This window comes from Carassius auratus, chromosome 32, assembly GCF_003368295.1.
Source record: "Carassius auratus strain Wakin chromosome 32, ASM336829v1, whole genome shotgun sequence".
Lineage (NCBI taxonomy): Eukaryota > Metazoa > Chordata > Actinopteri > Cypriniformes > Cyprinidae > Carassius > Carassius auratus.
The window spans coordinates 14,795,894-14,817,510 of record NC_039274.1 but is presented as its reverse complement, the minus strand read 5'-3'; the positions used below and the strand labels follow the sequence as shown (position 1 = coordinate 14,817,510).

The 21,617-nt window shown below is 37.4% G+C and overlaps 1 protein-coding gene across 3 annotated transcripts in view; it reads left to right on the top strand.

Moving 5' to 3' along the window:
• The first annotated feature begins 846 nt into the window (after positions 1–846).
• Positions 847–21,617, top strand: part of LOC113051682 (SWI/SNF-related matrix-associated actin-dependent regulator of chromatin subfamily D member 3) — a 36,125-nt gene continuing 15,354 nt past the window's right edge. Inside the window, exon 1 of one of the 3 annotated variants that reach the window (XM_026215634.1) lies at positions 847–1,153. In XM_026215634.1, the coding sequence (XP_026071419.1) occupies positions 1,142–1,153 (12 nt within the window). In that variant the 5' untranslated portion in view covers positions 847–1,141. Of the gene's footprint in view, positions 1,154–14,785; positions 15,371–21,617 lie in introns of those variants that run through there. The other 2 variants (XM_026215633.1, XM_026215636.1) reach the window with 2 other exon arrangements.

Sequence of the window (21,617 nt, the reverse complement as noted above, 5' to 3'; positions counted from 1 at the left end):
AATCTAAAGCTATAATTTTTGACTATAGTATCTCACAAACTTTCTGCAGTTCATGTGAAGTGTAATATTAAAGAATGAAGGGACATCAGTAGTTCTCCACATTGTGTGATCATGTAGCCTAGTTTTGCTTTCTTCTGATCCCAACAGGAATTATATTGTGATACTCCGTAATAATTAGTTTCTTCTGTGAGAGTAGTGACCCTGACATCAACATTCACTTATATCAGGAAACATCTGAAGGTACATAAAAAAAAGAGGGTTTAATGACAGTGATGTGCTGGAAGACTACCATTGTTCAGTGAATGCCTGATGGCACAAAACTAGAAACCGATGGGTCTCTTACTTACGAAAATTAACCATAAATAATAATAATAAAAAAGCATAGCTACTACACCTTTGCTATAATTAAACTATGGTTAATTTTCGTAGCTGGACGCTTGGATAGAGCCTTACTGGACATGGGAAAAACAATGCATCCTTAAAAATTAGTTCAATAAGGTTACGAAAAATGATTGTTCACTGTATGATCTTGAGATAGTCTACATAACGATAATTACAGAACTTTAGTTTTGGAGGGAACTATCCCTTTCTAATCACTTTTAATAGCTGTTGTCGACGGCGGTCATTGTGAGGGAGAACCAGCAGCTCTTGGCTGTTTGTGTGTGACAACTGGTCTTCGGAAACTTATTTGATCTACTGCCATTTCTTCTTTACTCTCATCTTCTTGTGCAGATATTTGGCGGACTTTTCCCGCTCATATTGCGTAGTATTTAAGGCCTGTTCGACAAAGTCCCCACTGTATTCCGACGGCTCGTGTTAGTGGCTGTCACGGCGCGCAGGGAGCAGCGCGTAATTTGCTGACGCTCCCTCCGAATTCCCTAGTTCTATTCGAAGCAGCGGGGAACGCGCGTGCGCCTCGGCGCTCACACCGTCTCTGGCTGCATCCCCTCCTCACTCCACTGCCTCTCAGTCTCCACTCACTGACTGTCCAGTCACTCCAGCACCGAGCAACAGGGTGTGTGTGTGTGTGTGTGCTTCAAGCTATAAAGAACTCCATCTCCCTCTCGCCGGACACACATCCGCTTCTTCATCTGCTATTTGCTGCCCTTTCGCTAACAACCAGCCACAGTAACCATCAGCAATGGAGAGGAAGGTAGGACATTTACAGCAACATCATAACAATGTCATCTACTCCACTGAGCACTTATTAATCAACAGTGTTCAGTGTCTGCGGTCCGTTAACGTCCTGATGGTGAATAATCCGCCCATCTCATCACAAACATTCAGATTAGTGCGCGTGGGAGTTTTCCGACTGGATCTAGTTTATTTGGCAATGTAAAGAGCAGAAAGAAAGAGTCTGTATATGAAGCCAGGTAGAACACACACACACTGGTGCACGTGCTAATCCTGTCTTCTCCATCACTGATCTTCAGTACTGATGAAGGGTTCTTCATGATCATGATGCTGACTGGAGTGAGAGTTCAGAGCAGTGTGAAGTGTTAGTGGAGATGTTCTGAGACATCAGATGCCCCCATGTACTATGCTAAGAGCCTAATTACCTCTTAGCTTCAGTTGTTTGGTGTTGCAACTAGCAATATAAAGATGCCTTTCCTCAAAATTCACTATTATTGTCAATGTGAACTCTGTTTGTTTGTCTTTGAGTGAAGGTATGGGATTTATTGGTATTTAAAAGTATGTTTCTGTAAGTAGTTTTAACTGTCACCCTGTCCCGTATGGGATGCCTACATTTACTTCACTATATTACAATTAAATCTAATCTAATCTTGACAAACTATATATCGTTGGAATGGTCTAAGACTCCCAAATATATATTTCACCAATGTTTTTTGTTAAAAATTATGTAGGAAAAGTAATAGATTAATTTATGACAAGAGTGCACCCTCAAAAATCTACATTATAACAGGAGTTCTGACCTTTGTTTAAAAGAAAAGAGACTTTTCTCTATCACATTTTAGAAATCATCAGAAATTATGTATCAACTGAAAACTTAAAATTTCAAAATTCATCCTTTAAAACCCATTTTCAAATCAGACATTGCATTATCATGTAAATGGTACATCAATATCATGTTACAAAATATTTTCATTCATGAATTATAAAAATGTAAGTTTGGATCGTGCACTACAAAATCTATGTTCAAAAATGTGAGTGACAGTTAAGGGGTTAATGCTGGAAAAACTAGGCTAAAGCAGTCAGCATAAGATCTAATATTTGTGTTATTTTTTTAAGCCACAGTCTTTTTCTCTGTAAAGGTCCATGCAGTGATGGGAAACCTGGAAATATCAGGATTTTAAAAAAATGATTTTTCAAGCCTAAAGTCATGGAAATATCTATATTGAATATAACATTTTATAGTTATAGAAATGGCATTTTGTGAATGCAGTCTCTGAAATCTTTTTAAATTACCGGTAGTCACAAACAATTAGGGAAACCATGAAAAAAAAATTTTCCCCAAAAAAGTGTTATATTGGAGTGTGTGTGGGGTTTGTATTGTATTTATTATTTCCTGCTCTTACACAGATTTGAAGTCTCTGAATCGGACTATTTCTCATTTCTCATTTTCCTTACAGATATACACCAAAGTAATAGTTTACACTTTGCCAAAAGATCAAATCAAATATTACTGCTATGCTATGAGGCACATTATGATTGTCTAGAATCTGGTTGTTGTATTTGTTAGTGTGGTAACTCACATATGGACTTGGGAAGTCATGGCCTAGTGGTTAGAGAGTTTGACTCCTAACCCTAAGGTTGTGGGTTTGTGTCTCGGGCCGGCAATACCACAACTGAGGTGTCCTTGAGCAAGGCACTGAACCCCCAACTGCTCCGGGTGTGTGTTCACAGTGTGTGTGTGTGTGTGTGCACTTCGGATGAGTTCAATGCAGAGCACGAATTCTGAGTATGGGTCATCATACTTTGGCTAAATGTCACTTTCACTCACTTAACTTTCTCATTTTTGGGCTTGAAAACATTTCTGTGTTTTCCTCCATTATTAATTTCCTTATCATGTACATTCAGTACTGATTGTTTTGACATTACTAAAGCCCCTTTCACACTGCACGTCGGACCCGCAATATTCCCGTAACATTGCCTGGTCGCCTTCTGTGTGAAAGCAACCACGTCCCGGAATTGATTACCGAATCGAACCCGGGTCGGGGACATAGTAACATTGCGGTAATCGATCCGGAACGAGCGCTGTGTGAACAAAAGCCAGATCTAATTCCGTATCGAAGTGATGACGCGCGTTATCGCGCGACTTTTTTACCGGCTGTTTTGAAGGAAGATCAACATTCGCGACGAAAACACATGTGCAAACTGTAATGAAGCAGAGATCAGTTAGTTCCTCACTTTCCGCGCTGACGCAGAGATCGTTTGCTTGCTTCATTTAAAGTATAACGTGCCAAGCATTGTCGACTCGTACATTACACGTCACGCGCTGATGTCACGTGTCGTTACGGGATCTTCAAGGGTTGTGTGTGAAAGCACGCACATTAGTGATGGGATTTATGGCTCTTTGAGGGGATCCGGATCTTCGCGATCCGTTCCTTTCAAAGAGCCGTTCAAAAGAATGGCTCTTTTGGCTCTTTTTAAATATTTAGTCAGTTTTAAGAAGCCAGCTTGGGAGCATCTCAGTTTATCCTGGAAATAATCACTGGGAGGTATTATGAGGTGAGATTTGTAGTCAAATAATTAAAGCTCAGATATCACACACCAATATCTGAGTTTGAATTATTCTGAAATATTGATTATTACCTCATTTCTCATGTGTCGACTATATTCCATAGGGTTGCACAAATCCCTCTGCTTAGACAGTGACATCATTATTTTGATTTACCTTTAGTACAAAGTGTGTGTGTGTGTGTGTGTGTGTGTGTGTGTGTGTGTGTGTGTGTAAAACTACGTTGACTTATGTTATTCATACAATACCTACTCACAAATAAACATAAAAAACAAAGCCGGCTGCAATGAATTTCTGTGCAAAACAGCTTTTACTACAAACACTTCCACACAAGAACATTGTTATCACACAAGAACATTTTGATAGAAAACTAATTTTTTTTTAAGTAGATAAAATTAGAATAAATAAAATGGAAATGTCTACATACTACATACTATTACTACTGTAAACTTTGCAAATAGGACATCAGCCCCTTCAAGTCAATGAACAATAACAAAGTGGGCTGCAATGAATGTCTGTGGAAAACAGCTTTTAGTGAAACATTTCTATACAAGTACAGTATCACAAAAGAACATTTTTAATGATTTTAAAATAAGTTTTAAATGAACACAAAATGCAATGTAAATGCATGCACAACTAATAACTAATATCATCACGCTATAAAGGGTTGGCCTGCGCTGGGTGCGCCCCTCCCCCTATAACTGTTCTGTCTCCTGGCGGAGCTCATTTGTATGAACACGCATAGGAAAAAAGAACGATAGAAAGAACGGCTCCTCTCCAGTCGCGACTCGGCTCCCATCGTTCATGTTTATGAGCCGTTCAAAAGAATCGGTTCGTTCGCGAACGTTACAACTCTAACGCACATATACCGGGTCATCACTGGCAGTGTGAAAGTGCCAAATCTAGCGACCAGGGAACAATTAAAGGAACACTTTACCCCTGTATTTGCCGGAATGGCAGTGTGAAAGGGGCTTAAGAGTAGTTTTGATGTACTGTAAGAGTAAGAACCATATATCAGAGTTACAGTAATTCTTTAAAGTCTTTAAAATTAATAGTTGAAAGCACTTTACATTCTACAGCTAAAAGTGTAAAGGCATATTGATTTGGATGAAATGTATTTATTTTTTATTCTTTTTTTTTTCTGTCCTTCAGTGCATTCGATACATTCTGTTTTCCACGGGAAGCCTAGTTCTTAATATGTGCTTTTCTTCTCCACAAGCACTGATATTATGACACTCCATAATGCCATGAGGGAAGTGTTATTTTAAGACAACATATTATAATATGGCACAGATTCATAAAAACTCAGTTCCTTGTAGAATATATCACATGTGGTTGCTGAGTGAATCACAAGGAACTTTTTTTTTCTTCCTTATTCAAGAGTATTCAGTAATCGTGCGTGCAATAAGTTTTTGTCTGTGGTGCGGGGCATGTGCTGGAATGCTCTGAAACTGCTGCGTTGCTTCTGCTTGGACGCACTGCAGGAACGTACAGCGCCATTGACTGTAGATAGGCTGAGCATGCAGGAGCACTCAGAACATAATACATGTTGAGCAATCTAACCGTGCTGGGGCTGTACCTTCAGTGTTGATGGTCTCTTGTGTGCTTGTGTGCAGTATTTCATGTTGAATGTGAGTTTAAGTGTAACAGCATGGTCTGTGGTCATTACATCTGGTCCTCCCCTTGTTTTCTTTGATTTCATTCAAACTTTACGAAGGTTTCTTTACTTATTCAGCTCAATTTATGTTTCTCAGCCCTATATGTAGGTTTATACTGAGAAACATGATAGTGTAATGCAAATGCATAAACCTAGAATGACTAATTTCAGGATTAACTTGCATAAACAATTTTTTCTGACTGCACAGCCCTATCTTCTAAATGCATTCTAAGGGACACATTTATTTTAATTTTGTCATCATCATTACTTTTTTAAGCAATAAAGCCTAAAATAATTCAGTTTGATCAACCTTTGTCAACTTTATACTTTACCATTCAGGTCTGCAGTCTGTAAGATATTTTTTATATTTTTGTAGGAAGTCTCTTATGTTCACAATGGCTGTAGTAATTTGATAACGAGTTCACCGAAAACAGAAATATTGTGAAATATTAAAATTTTGAATGTTTTTATTTGAATATATTTTAAAATGTAACTTATTCCTGTGATGGCAAGGAATTTTTGTAGCCTTTACTCCAGTCTTCCGTTTCAAATTGTCTCTTAACTGCCACACTTTATTATTCTATTGTGTCCTTGCTGAATAAAGTTATTAATTTATTATATATATTGCTTACATTTTGTGTATATTAATATTTTAGGGCAATATATAATACAAAAAAAACATATAGCTTTTGTAATATCTTGTCAACGTTTAATAGGAATACCTCAGTCCTCATGTCTTTTACAAGGGCCATGTAAAAAAAAAATCAATGAAAATGATTTACAATAAACAACACATCAGTGGTTCCTCAAATGTTTGAAACTGTTATTTCAAGCATGTCTAATAACCAAGCGGAGAAAGTCATGCTCATCAAACTCTAAACGTCTTGTTTTTTTTTTCTCTCTATAGAAGACAAAAATTGTCTACATTTCAAGTTTTTAAAAGCCATTTGACTGCTTTGTGTGAGAAACAGTAACTAAATTATTAATTACAGTAATTTGCGGTATTGTGTCATTTTTATATTTACAGTTAATTGCTGTACAGTAAGTGTTGTAAAATTTAATACGATTAAAGACATTTTTGTACTGTCTGCTGTGTCTCTCAGCGAGACCTCTATTAAATGTTTTAGTCTTGATACACCGTGTGGCCAGGTTAGCTCCGAGTACTAAGTCTGTTGTTGCAAATGAGGACATTTTTGTAGCACTAGATTGTAGTCTGAAGTACCGAGTCGCAGGTGTGTCTTTGAGCTCGAGGGATTTGTATTGTCCCTGGAAACAATTCCAGCGAGGCAAGCAACATTAGAAAGGATCACAGAAGTTTGCTTCATTGCCCAGCAATCTTGGGAGAGTGAGAGAAATCCCATTAGTATTCAAGCGCCCACTTTCTCAAGCTGTCACACCTCAAGAGCTTTAGGGAGAATTTGCTCTTTCACAATTGAGAGTGCAGGCAGAGAGGATGATTATTAAATACTCGCTTTCTTTCATCCTCTTTCTTTTTCTCCTTCACTGCCTTTCTGCGGGTCAAACTGTGAAGAAGTAGAATGATAGGATCGCTATGGCTGTCCTCTAGAAACACTGGCCTTTGTTCAGCTCAACAGTACCCCTTTCATTTGTTAGGACACCTGCAGTATTTGCATCTCTCTTTTAGTTTTGTATTAATGCTTAATCAGAGCCTGTTCATGTTTTTGAACCTTTTTTAAGATATTATTTATATACATGTATGCATACTTTCTAAATTGTGGAACAGTGGTAATTGTTATGAAAAGCAAAAAGTTGTTTAAAAGAGGATCTAAATGTCTTTGATTGACCTCCTGGCCTAGTAAAAAGACAAACAGACTTTGCAGAGTAGCTTTTGAAATTTTTTTTATGTTGTTTGTGAGTTATTCATAAATTGTATTATTGTTTAAGTGTTTATGGTTAAGTTTTATTATAAATAATAGTATTTATTTATTATTTTCCCATTAGAAACAAACAGTTCTGTTGTTTTCCATGCATGAAAATTCTGGGCGATCATTGACAGTCGAGTTCGGTTGCCTCGTAAAAACTAGATGCCCCTGGTTGTATCGCTGTGATGCATGAGTGTTATTCAGTTCAGAGCCAAACCTCCCCTGTATTGATTGTTGATGCACTGATTACAGTGCCCTGGCCTTATGTGTAATTACATGTGAATTGCACTGAGTTTAAGTCTGTGGATGCTGTGTGGTACTCAGTACTTTTCACACATCTCTTTAAAGTCCTGGACCCAAAGGGGGCTCAACTGTGAGTCAGGGTGGTCTATATCTTATAGATGGCTTACGATCTGAGTCTGTAGTGCAGTGTGCTGCTTTGCACGGCTATGATGCTTTTTGACTGTCTGGCTAACAGAGAGCTGACCCATTTTTTTCGGGGGAAAGACTCAATATCCCATTTAGTACTTCCCCCACTACCCCAGTAAGCGAGGGGAAGAGAGAGTCTGGAATAGCTGAATGGCTTGTTATTGTTAATCCGTACTGAAATGGCATCTGACACATGGAGTTGATGTCTTTAAAGCTGATTGGGTGCTTTTCGGATCTTCTGCGTGTCTGTTATATAATCAGTGGACATGAATGTTCACCTTTGTGCTGAAAAATGTAGATTTGAAAGGGGTTCTTTATAGCAGGCTCAGTTCGACCCCTCACTGTTCCTGGCCTCATTCTGTCCATCCTCTCTCTGTGTTCACTTGCACAGTATGAGAATGAAGGATGTAAGTTAAAGAGACACCGAAGTCTTTGTGTATGTATATGGTTTGATGAGAGAAACCGATATAAGATAGAGGGAAATAAAAGAAACCGTATCTGATACATATTCTGGATCTCGGTAGTTTTGCTTAGTCGGATTGCACTGGTCTATATATGTTCAGTAGTGTGCAATACACAACATTCAACATATCTGACAAGGTGTTTACACTACTGTTCAGCAGTTTGAGGTCACTAAGATTTTTCATGTTTCTGAAAGAAGTCTTATGTTCACTAAGGCTGCCTTTATTTGATTAAAATTATGGGCCCTATCATACACCCAGCGCAATGCGCCGCAAGTGTTTTTGCTAGTTTCAACCAGACGCAGTTCTCATTTTCCCGTCCTGCGCTGCGTTGTTGAAATAGCAAATGCATTTGCACCCATTTGTGCACTCATGGGCGTGCTGGTCTGAAAACGAGGTGTGCTTAGATGCATTTTGAGGAACTGAAAATAGACTGCGCCATTGACCAGCTCAAACCTGGTCTAAAGTCTGGCACAATGTTTTTTTTCTTTGTTATTTAAAGAGTGCGTTAGTAATATGTGCATATAGGCGGGTGCACAATGCATGTACGCGCTGCTTATTGCACACACAAAAACAAACATGCCAAATATATTTTAAAAAAATACAAATTATAATGTAAAATAATATTATTGTGTAGACTACATAAATATAAAAATGCCTACATGTCATGATGGATAGTCATCACATGTTTAAGACTTGGGCTACCTGTTTGCTCGCGCTGAGCAGCTCCATTTCCTTTCTAGAGGCGCGTTCTGTCTTTGCACTTGCACATTCTGCCATGTAAATGGCAAATTAGTCATGGCACGAGCGCAACTGGCTCTTAAAGGCAATGGGAGATGACTCTCTAATTGATTTATTGCACATTACACCCAAAAAACACCCATTACTCATTAAGAGAATAGGGGCAACCCGTTTAGACCATGTGCCCGGGTGCGCCTAGCGTTTTCTTGTTATTTAACTATTCGGACATGTCCTGAGTGTGTGCTTTAGACCATGCATTCAGATAGTTAAAAAAGGGCTCCTTTGTTTTCACCATCAATTTTGATCAGTTTTATATATGTCTTAGCCGATAAAACATATTTGGAAAAAAAATAAAGACACTTACTGACTACTTCTGAACAGTAGTTTATTTCAGAAAGTATCAAGTAATGTCAAATTAAACAGTATTGCCCAGATTTCAGAGTTTGCTAGTTATTAATTAATACTAACGTTATCAAGGTAACATTAATGGCCTAAACATATTATTGTAAGATGTAATATTATTTTTCTTTACAGTTTAATTGTTTTAGATTTATCATTTATCACATTTATAAGTTGCTAGTATCAACAGCTAAAAAATATTAATTGCAATATAAGAGAACAGTTTGTGCTGAAAATATTGTGGGTGCCAGATGAGTCGTTCAGTTTATTTATTTTGGTAAGGATTATGAGATGATCGTTTTCCAGAGAGACGGAGAAACTGGTCGTGCCAGGAACTCAAGACAGAGGATAGAGATGTTTGTCAGTCCAGACCAAATTCTTGCTGCGTTTAATATTTTCTGCATTTCTCAATTAAAATATGTACTTATAAATTAACAATATCTTTTTAGCAAATCTCTTTTGTTATTTCAGGTTTACTTGAATTTTGTTTTCCTTTGGTGATTTAAATATAAAATTTGCCACGAGTTTAAAATAAGGGCATAGTTTGCGACATCAGTTTAAACACAATAATTTCATAGTACAGTAATTACTGCAGCAAATATAGAGCTTAGATGTTATTACATGCACTGTAATTCAGAATCACATCAAATTTGCCTGGTTTTAAATGAATGAGGCGGCTTGCTTTTATTTTCAAATGGTCTGTTTGGTTTGACTACTGATTATTTTGCCAAGAGTGCATTTAGTCTGAAAACGGACCACCCAAGATACAAGCTTTTGATAAATGAATATTCAGAAAGTTTAAATACTTGGAGGAGGAGGCTGAGATGAATCAAGAAAGAGGTCTTATCTTCATTAAGAGGAAGTACAATGAAAACATTACAGCCGTATCTCTTTCAGTTCAAGCTGGAGCATTTTTGCCTGTTCAGTAGTGTCAGCAAATGTAATTGCAAAAAATAAATAACAAATAGATTTTAAAAAAGTTCATCGAGACATAATTTTAACTTGGCTTGAGAAAGCCAGAACAGAAAGTTTGTAAAAGTTGTAAAAGTTTAATAGTTTGAAGTTTAAAATGGTTTTATAGGTTTTAAATGTTTTGAAGGCAATTCCCCCCTGTTTTGAATGAAGCTCTCCATCATCTGATCTGTACATAAAAGAGTGTGATTTAGAAGTCGCTGTCTGTATCTCAAATTGCCATCCCCAAACTCACAGAATGTGATGCTTCTGTGCTTTGGCTCATTGGGAGGCATATACTGACCTCTGCAGGAGAAACCTAAAACTGCAGCTCGAGGTCAAACTGTCCCTCATTCTCCAACAATAGACACAAACACACAAGCAATTCCAGCATTATGGATGTGACATTCGCAGTCAAAACCTGAAATATACATTTACATAGAATGTATTCATTACCAATATATTGAACAACCTCTATATATTTTATTTTGGGTGACAGCATGTAAGCTATTTTGTAGACTTTTTGTGATTTACAATGCTCAACCGAAGTAAGAGAATAAAAAAAACAAAAAAACAAATACAAACATTTACAAATAATTTCCACCATATGTCCTAAAGTCTGCTTGTGCCTATTTCTGACCTGGACAGCAAATGCAGTCTTGGCTAAATTTATTTGATGTTCTTGTTGAAAATGTTATTAGAATAAATACATTTCTAAAATGTATTGATGGATACAGTAACCCTGAAACAGATCACAGCAGTAGGCTTGACCGTATCAGTCTTCAGAACATGTAAACACGTCCCTAACGCATTATTATGATTGATAAGAGCAAAGAATGAAGATGAGTTGTTAATCATTAAAATTGACATAAATTGGCTTTGTACAGAAAGTTTCAAGTTCATTTTATTAATAATTACTTTGATATAAAATTAATCTTTAAAATGTTACTTTCTACAAAATGCTTACTGTTAACATTAATAAAAAAAGAAACAAGCAGCCTTTGAGCTCTATATGCACAGTTTAAATATTGTTTTGTTTGTTTGGTAAAAAATGTATTTTTTCATGTTGGTTGACATTTGCATGGAATTGCTCACACAATCTCTCTCCTTACCCCACACAGCACTCCCCCACCCCCTTTACCTCCCAGTCAATGGGACCTGAGCTTTTGGCAGAGCTGTAAAGGGAAAAGGGAGACTTGGGGGGGCTTGAAGGGGTACCAAGACCACCACATCTTTTCTGCTCTTTGATGAGATGCTTTTGTAGAACTAGATCCTGAAATGGGGTGATCAAAAATAAAGCGGGCTCACAATGTCAAATGAAAAAAAAAAAAGTTTTTTTCCTCCAGACTTTAAGCAGGCAAAAACAGGACATTTTTCTGTGCATTGTAATCATATGTGGGCTGCTGCTTGTTTCCTTTTTAAGTCAGCGTTAGGTTTGTGTCACATATCACCACTTCTCTCATCTGACCACAGCATCATTTCCCACACCACAATTGGTCATTAATATGATTTTGGCAGACTGCAGACATGCTTATATTTTGAGTAATTGTTCCTTGCCACTCTCCCATAAAGGCTTGTTACGCAGAGCTCTTGATACTGATGCACTTCATTCTCAGTCTCTTTCTTTACAAACTTGCTTATTGTTAATGCATACAATTTTGATGAATACCTTTAGACACTTTCGAATTATTCAACAAACAATGACCACTTGTGTCCAAACATTTGGGTATTTTTCCAAATTTAGGCAGTTGGTGTGGATTTTGAAAGTGAATTAGTCTTCATATTCATAGCTCTCCATCAGAATCATAGCATGAATATTGTGGTAGTTATTTTTGTGATTCACAGGTTGAAGCCAGTTGTGTGTCAGTTATGTCCTTGTAAGGCCAAATCCTCTACATCTGAGTTTCTGCAACACTGAATGCTTATTAAAGAGGCATATTTTAGTATTGTTTTCAAATGTCAAAACAAAATGCTAACAATTGAATTCATAACAGTGTTATGAAACAAAATATCAGAGAAAATAAATAAATTTGATCCATCAGTCTCTTGTTCTTAATTTTTTGAAACATTTCTGTTTTTTCACAATTCACTGTTCACTATTAACAACCCCCGCCCTTGTAATCTTTAATTAAATATGAGTCACTTTCTGTTTGAAATGAGTCAAGCCCTTATTTTTTTGTTTTTTAATTTTTACCTCTGTCCTCTGTTGCCTGAATCTATGTCTTGACAGAGGTTTCCCATTTGACAGCTTCAGGTGTGAAGATTTTCAGTACTTGCCACAAAATTAATTTTCCATTTAAAACAACTAATGAATCATTTACTAATTAATCATTCACTGCTCTTTTATAGTTAAACAAATGGGAAGTCAAGGGGGATGGGAGGTGACTTGTGGCAGGCCTCATCCACAAAACTATTTTCAGAGACCTGCCATTAGTGACAATTTCAAGTAGAAAAAAAAATAAACCCATATATGTATATATATATATAAAATGACGCTGCCCTCTCATTCACTGATCTGCTCCCCCCATGCTCTGCTCACATGCTAATGTACTGATATTTAATATGAATATAATTTCAGTCTCTTTCATTAAAAATCTTACAAAATTACTTCATATTATTTAATAAAATAATAATTAATTATAACAAAGTATTTTCGGTTTCATCCCGAATTTTCAGATTGAGTTCAGAATATTCATTTCGGTGCATCCCTAGAACTTTGTGTGCTAATTTTATCACCCAACAACCTTCGACTAAAGATTTTAAGTGAAGGCTACTGTGAAGCAACATATGAAAAACATGAATGACACACAGTAAACATTTCAGTTTACTGCATTTAATAATATCACAATACAATAAACAATTTTTGTGCCCTTAATTGTTCTTACTTTACTGACCTTCCACGAAAGTGCCGCTGCATGACTACAAGAGCCTCCTGGCTCTGTAATACATGATGTTATCTGTCAGTGATAATATATGTCTTATATGATGTGATACATGTAGCCTCTGGATCGGCTTGATGTCCGCTTTCAGAATCATATAAGGTTGTTTCCGACATCCTTAACTCCCGAGTGACTTTATCACTGTGTAGATACTGATATGATATGTATAAGTTTTGTTCCCACATTGTTAGCAAGTTTGGATCGCTACATCTCAAATGACTGACTGTTATTTGTGGAATGAATGAGTGTCACGTCTTGCTTGTTTACTTCGAACTGGATGATGCCCGGACGTTTGACGCAAGGCAAGGCCTCATGGGGCGTAGGAAACTTGTGGATGTCAGCCATCCAGCAATCCTTCTGTCTGACAGTGACACAAAGCAAGCCATTTCTGTAGGACTTTCTTTCTTCTGAGGAACACAGAAAAATACAATGACAGAATTTTCATTTTTATGTGAATTATCCCTTAAAATCTTTATTTTTGAAGTCATTTTTAAATTTATAATAGACGTAGGAAACCTAACATTTTTCAAAAAGGTCAAAAATCTAAATGTTGATGAGTGTGTCAAAGTGAAGTTTTGGCTTAAACATTTTAATTTGTAGAGAAAATAGATCGCTTAAAGTGATGATGATAACTAAATGTACATACCAATGAAAAAAATAGTAAAAATACCTCATACATACGGTATTTTCCAGTTCAGAAAATTGTCTTGAGACTTTTAAACAGGGAAAATATGGTTAATATTTGTTACAGCTGGATTGATCATTCACATAGTGTACTCACACAGTGACAGTATAGCTGAATGTTAGAGAATATTTGGATAATATTAACTTTAGATCATGTTGTTTGTTCATAGATTTGAAGTTATGAGGAAAATCAGGCACATGGACATTTGAGAAACTGACTCATCACAAAAGCATGGGAATGAGGAGACGACTAAATCAGAATCCAAATCAGAATGACATTTATGGCAAAGTATTCTTACACAAAATAATTTGTCTTCCAGTACACACACAAATCATATAAATTATAAAACAGATACTAATTCAAATGGGGGTTGTGTGCAAAAGACTTCATATTCTGGCCTTTATGCTTTGATTTAATTGATAGTTGATTATCATAAAAGTCCATAGATATTGGCATCAGTTCATATTGCTGTGAACACTTTCTTCAATAAGTGGATGCAATGATGCTATATGCAGAAATAATTATGCAAGCGAATTTAAATGAGAAAGGAGCAGGATATGTTAATTAAAAATATAAATAGTGTATTGGATATTGCACTTTTTTGGGAAGATCCTGGAAATATTTTACCTATTCATTATCACTGATGGTGAGGAATGGCTGTAAAACCCACAATTTCAACAACGTTACCCATTAATACAGCAAAATCATTCGGACAGAAAAGTACGATGAATGAATTATTATTGTAGGTAGAATTATGAATTATATATTAGTATTTAATCAACACAGATGGCGATTAAAATGTTCAGTATAACAGGTAGAGTAAAAAATCTGTCTCCAGTGCTCTCTGAGCCTGTTTTATTTCCACCTCAATCTGAAAACGGGCAGCTATTCCTCACTACGGCTGCTGCTTTAAGGATCCTCCCTCCAATTTTTTTTTCTTTTTTGAGAATGGCAGCGTGTTCCAAACATTGCTGGGTTTGACTGCAGCAGAGGAGGACATGATAGAGAGAGAGAGAGCAGTAGTGAAGGCAGAGGAGGAGGGCTTTGGTTAGTCTGCGAGCGACCAGTCAGCGAGCCTTCCCTTATCTACCAATGGAATGCACCAGCTGCTGCCTGTGAGCGCGTGCTGTTCGGTCAGTGTGTTTGTAAAGGGGGAGGGGGGACGGTCATGGTGGGCCAGCAGGAACCCCCCTGAAAGACCCCCAACTCTCAACCCCCCGCGTTCTCTCGCAGCCGGGCTCCTGAAAGACAGCGCAACCAAACACAAGCGTGAGAGACACAGAGAGAGCGAGAGACTCGACAGAGCGGCACACTCCGAGACGGAGAGAGAGAGAGAGAGAAAGAGCAGAAAGTAAGGGAAGTGGAGCAGGGAGCCTCGGAGGGGGCTGAGGAGGTGAGCGAAGGGTGAAAAAGGAAGAGAGGCGAGGGAAAGACAAAAGAGAGGGAAATGGCTTCGGAGGAGACCGCTGGAGGAGCTCGCAAAGCCACCAAGAGCAAACTATTTGAGTTCCTCGTCCATGGAGTGGTACGTACCCTCTCGGCGCGCGCGCATGTGTCTGTGTTTAAGCTCCGCTACAGACACAGCCCGTGTGTGTTTGACTGATAGCGGTGAACGGTGTCCATGTGAAGGTTATTTCCAGTCCTCTGGATCCGGGGTGGGGAGGAGAGGCGAATGAGGGAGATGAGCATGTAAGAAAAAAAGAGCGAGACGGATCGGCGAACATGAAAGAAAGGCCAAAGGTAGCCACTTGGTCACTGAAGGCTGCATGCGTTTGGCAGCGAGCCGAAGGAGACGGGCGCCTTCATTCAAAACACAAGCCGCTGTGTGACTCCACACACTGTTATTACACTGACTTAACTCCGAGAACACATCGGACAGCATCTACTAGGTAGATCGGCGTGTCTGTTGTCATGTCATTCATTAAAAATTCAAGCTAGTCCTAGAGCCAAAGGATGCTCTAGTAGCGAGTAACAGTTAATAGCCTACTGTATCACAGACTGCTGCTACTATCGGTTTGAAGCAGAGGAGGCTGTAAGCATCCACTTATTGTCTAAAGCTTTATGTACAGTACAGTAGCGGTGTGATCTTTTATTTGTGATTAGCAGGGCTTTGTCTAGCCAGAGCAGATCTGAAGTAAAAAGCAGTTTGTAGTAGAGTCAGTGTGATGCCTAAAATCATTTTCATGCTGTTGTTTGTTTTCAGTTAGTTCTTGATTTCATGTTTCTTGAGCTATGTGATTTTGTTTCTGTGAAGCAACATCAGATTTTAGAAAGGTGCCATGTTAATTATTATCATTGCTTGTATTATTACATGTATGTGGCACAACTATGATATTTTGGAAGAGCTTCATTAGTTGGTGTATATGTTTGATTGTTTTTTTCTATTGAGTATTCAGATTTTGTATTATATTATAATTAGAAAGATAATTCAGCAACTGTGAGATGTACATTACCCTTAAAGGGTTGGGCTGAGGAAGGATTTTTTCTTTTTATAAATTAACACTTTTATTAAGAAAGAATACATTCAGTTTATGAAACATGACAGTAAAGACATTTATAATATTGCAAAAGATTATTATGTTCTTTTATATTTTCTATTCCTCAAAGAATTCTGTTAATGGATCACCACAAAAACATGGATAACAGTATTAATATCCACAGCATGTTAGAAAGATTTTTGAATGATCACGAGACACTGAAGACTGGAGTAATTCCTGCTCAAAATTCGACTTTACCATCACAGGAATAAATAACATGTACATTTATGCATTTAGCAGACACTTTTATCCAAAGCGATTTACAGTGCATTCAGGCTATACATTTTTTACCAGTGTGTGTGTTCCCTGGGAAATGAAACCATGAGCATTTCATTTCGGTTGTACTAATATTTCACAATATTATTATTATTATTATTATTATTATTATTTTAATCAAATAAATGCACCGTTGGTGACCTTAAAAAAGTACACTTTTCAATGGTGGTGTATAATAAGTTCCTTGATTAATAGTTAATTCTAGTGTGCTTGTTTAAGTGAAGACTTTACACTTTGCAGTAATAGTCTTGGCATCATAAACAACCTTTTGTTCACCATTTGCCTCAGTTCTGCATTAAGCTGCTAAACTTCAGGTAACAACACATAAATGCTGAGTTTGGAGGATGAATGTAGAAAATGATGGTGTTATAACAGACTAATTAACCTTGACGAAGCACTGATTGTTCCTGGGCAAATGTTTCCCGCTCCTTATTTTGGCTTCCTCTGCTCTTATGTCCTTTCTTATGCCTATGTTGTTCTCCTCGGTGTCTTCCGTGCTTCCTTCTGGACTCGGTTTTCTCTGAATCACCCCAGCCTGACCTTTGCTATTGTTCACTGCGTCTCTGCTGCACTCAGTCTGAAGCCTGGCATATGAAAGTTATGCCGTATATTCTTTGTTACATGACATTGTGTGTTTGACCATAGTTTGATCTGCAAGAATGCAGTGGTTCAGCCTTGTTCCCAAGGCAAGGAACAGTACGTGCACATCAAGGTTTGCAATTAAGTAACAGTTTAAACAGCCACTAGTATGAGTGAAATGAGTAGGTTACTCAAAGTTTGTTTTATATGGAAGGAAATCTGTGGCAAATACTGTACAGTAACCATCTCTCGTTTCAGAAAACTTAATCAGAGTATTTGAAATTTGTTGTATTTAGAGTATTTTGTCTCTCTGTGATAAATCACCTGTGCTTAGACAATGACTTGTTGTTAGTTTTATGCATCTTCTGTCTCTATCCTTATTTCGATCTCCACTTCCAAACATTTAGTTTTGGCTCAATGTCGAGTTCAGATGAAGTGGTAGAGGTTCAGTGTTTCTCTAATACACATTACTGCTAATCTTCTCTCTTAGGCACAAAATAAAAACTTGGTTAATGACAGACTCAGTCGTACAGTGTAACTGTGTGGATAAATAAAGATGACCTACAGGTCATTACACTCTCGGAGCGGAAACTCTCATTCCAGTTCACTTAAATAAACCAAACTTACTGTGGTAAAATAGAGTCAAATGAGGAGGAACGCTATTTTACACTTTAAGTTTCGGATTTACTATGATAAACTGTTTGAAAAAAACAAAACAAGGATAGGTCCAACCACTATGACTTTTACCCTGTTTTGTTTGTTGCTTTAAACAAGAAATCATATTGTGATTTTAAAACCATCCAGTGAAATAAAAGTACCTTTAATGTGTCCTGGTTATCAATATGTTTGTATTCACAGACTTATGTCATTCTGAATGAACCCAATCTGATTTTAGATTCTGAAAGTTATGTTTATATGAAGCCTAAACTTTGCAATCAGATTTGTATGTTTCTAAGCTGACCAGTTTCTAAGACAAAGATATGTTTCTAAGACATAGGCAAGACGTATTTGCACCCATGTGAAGTAGGTTTTTAACAGAGATCTGCACCGCCCCTTTCAATCAAAATCAAATTCCATCTAAATCCAGCTCAACGGATGAACTGAGTGAGGTGTTTAACTGAACATATTAACTGATGATTTACCTGATTATAAACTAAATTATAAACTGCTTATTTGGTTGCGAATGTAAACATTTTCAGCAACTCATGGAATGCACTGGAGTCAAATAATGTCATCTATCCAATCAGATGTCTGTGCAGCTGGCAGTTAACAGCAGGCAAAGAAACTCCTGAGGGACGTGCATGCATGATCTTGAGCAAAAAGTTGTTGTTTCTCAGCAGGAATCGAGCAGAAGTGCTCATCAGTCAAAGCTGATTGACAGCACAAAAACTGCCACTCTCTCTGAAGTGCAAATCCAACATGGTGTGAGCTGCTGGAAAATATTCCTACCTGCATCCAAATTTATATTCAGTGAACAAAGCAGCCACACAGAGATAGACAGCAAAGGACAGTAACGGTTTAAACTATTTTAAGTGGTACGTTTTTCAAGACTATTGAAATGTTCAGTTTTTTTGTTCATGCACGAAACCGCTATACTCTGAAAACAAAGGCTCTCATTTTTCCTGCCGGTCAGATTTTCCTGTGTTAATGTGACGGTAAGACAGCTCAACAGCAGACAAAGACAGTTAAAAGCATCTGGCAGCACATCAGACAGAGAGAGTGTTTATCTGCAGCATTCAGGGAATGACAGAAATGTTACACCTGCAAGTGTGTGGCCTTATAGAATGCTAAATATCTCATTGAAAGTCATTGTCTTTCATTGCTCTGCAACTCAATGCTCACTGCGCAGTCTGCTCTTATTTCACAACGGTCTAGAGTTCACTTCATCAGTCTCCTGACCTGCAGACGTAACACAGCTCAAGCCCGTGTGAGGTACATCACAATCACTTCCTTTGTATAAATTAAACAAATAACCAGCAGTTAGATGTTACTCTCACACATTTGTTTCACATACCACATCTGCAGCAGTTCAGTGTGAGCCCTTCCTGTTTAACTGAAGTTCAAAGAGGTTTCTCACACAGCAGCCACAAGATGAAAGTAATCGTGTTTAACATAGCTGTCAAAAGATTACTTCACACCATTAGGAAGGGAGCTTGACCGATTCAGATCTTCTGTAGTGGTTCTTTGGCTCCAGCAGCTTTGTAGAAAATGTTTTAACAATGCTTAATAAATCAGATGTGGCCATTCACACACAATGCGTTTTGTACAATATAAGATGCGGAGAGTGCAATATGGTGTTTTTAGTTGAACTCATTTCAACTGCATTTGTTAAGAACCCTGTGTCATGTGTGAGATGCTGTAAAAGACGTGAGTGCAAATAAAAATAACATCTGTCTAGTGTATATTTACATAGAAAACAATGCAAAAGTACAGTAGCAAAATGGACTGGAAACAATTGTTAAGTTGTTGTGAACCAGCCCTAGCAGGCATATACAGTGATGTATATAGGTTTAATCACCCTTCACTAAGCTCCGCCCCCTTCAGTTACTGCTGCTACAATAACTCAGACAACCTTTACAGAATATCCCATATGAATGAATTGGAAATTTTCATAAACGGATTAGTGATTTTTAGTATATTCTGTTTACCAATTGATAAAAATGTTATGCTTGAGTCTATGAATCAAAATTAGAAGAAAACGCTTCTCCCAGTCAACTGAAAAGAGAACAACCTTCTTTAATGCCTGTTTTAATTGATAATGTAAGTGAATTTGATTTGATTATTTTGTGGTATGATTCATAAGCATTTTCAGGTATATTCAGAAGACACATCTCTTGCAGAGGTGCAACTGAAAACAGGTCATCATGAACTGTATTTTGGATATTAAGAGAATGCGTAATACATGGAATATATAACTAAAATTGCTGTCAATCCATAAATTCTATAATCAATGTGTTTAACTAATTTATGCTTTGTGATGGATCAGTGCATTTTTCCAGCAGATTTTCTCCCATGATCCATCTCTTCTGCTTTCTCTCTTTCAGTGTTATGTCACTATACTGTATCTTCCTGATTTTTCAGGAACATGTTTTTGTTGTATGATATGAATTAAGTTATTCTCAATATCCTCTCTTTATGGCTTTAGAAAAGACATGGAGTGTACACTTCCTGCAGTACAACTACATTTGTCTATTTTTGTTTGATTGGAGTTTCTCTTATCTGTTCTTTTGACCACTGTCTGTGTATTTGTGTGTTTGCTCTGTCACTCCAAGCTGTACCTTTGACATGCTCTCAGATTGCCTGTCCAATTTCACTACCGCCGTGACCCTAACACTCTGCTTTCTTTTCTCTTTCTAAAAAAAACCCTGTCTGCCGTCATTAACCTATTGCTATCCTGTCCATCTTATTGCATGTTTCTTCTTCATGTAAGGTGTTGTGTAGTATCGTAGGAAACTTTATCTTTCATCCATCAGTTGTATTGTATCCTTCACTCCCTGTGCACCCATCAGCTCTGTCACTCTCAATAACATTTTCATTTGTTGTTTCTTGGCAGCCATAGGCATTATTATGTCACTGTAATATATTGTCAATTGCTTCAGCAGATAGTTAAGGGTGCAACTTTAATACCAGGAAAAAATATCTTTAGTAATAGCCCCCTTTATTTTTACTCATGATCTTAACCATCATTTGAAGTCTTCCCAGTTGTATTAGCAGCCAAAAAGATCAATATTGCCTGGAGAGTAGTGATGGGAAGTTTGATTCTTTTTTCCGCGAACCGGTTCTTTCGGACAGTTTGATTCAATAAACTGGTTGAAAAAACCGGTTCATCGGTTCTTTTACGGTCGACGACACATAATGACGTCATTGGCGATGACGTAATGGCGTCACGTCTATCAAACATTCAAATATATAAAGTCAGTAATCAGCTTTAGTCAGTTAAAAACCTCATAATCATGAAACGTTTACAATTAAGTTTTGCAACAACGCCTCCTCGGTTCTAGAATCGGACGCGTCCGAAAGAAACTGTTTTCAGTTTTTTGTAGTGATTATCCGAAAACCGATGCAACCGGTTCTTGACTTGAGAACGAGAATCGCTCTAACCGGCACGTGCTGCAGTTCAGTGTCATCAGCTGCTCTACTCGTGTTCATGTTCTGTTTACTACAAACTCAATTTGTGAATGTGCCATCATTAACTATAAATACAGTACAGATATTTCATAAATCATCCCTTATTCCTATTAAACATAGTCTTGAGAGTCTTAATTATTGTCCAACTTCCCTGAAAACCCCTTTTGGCCTATACATTATCTACAATATACAGATTAGAAACATGCATCTTGAAAAAAAAAAAAAATTATCACACTTTCCGATGTTTAACAA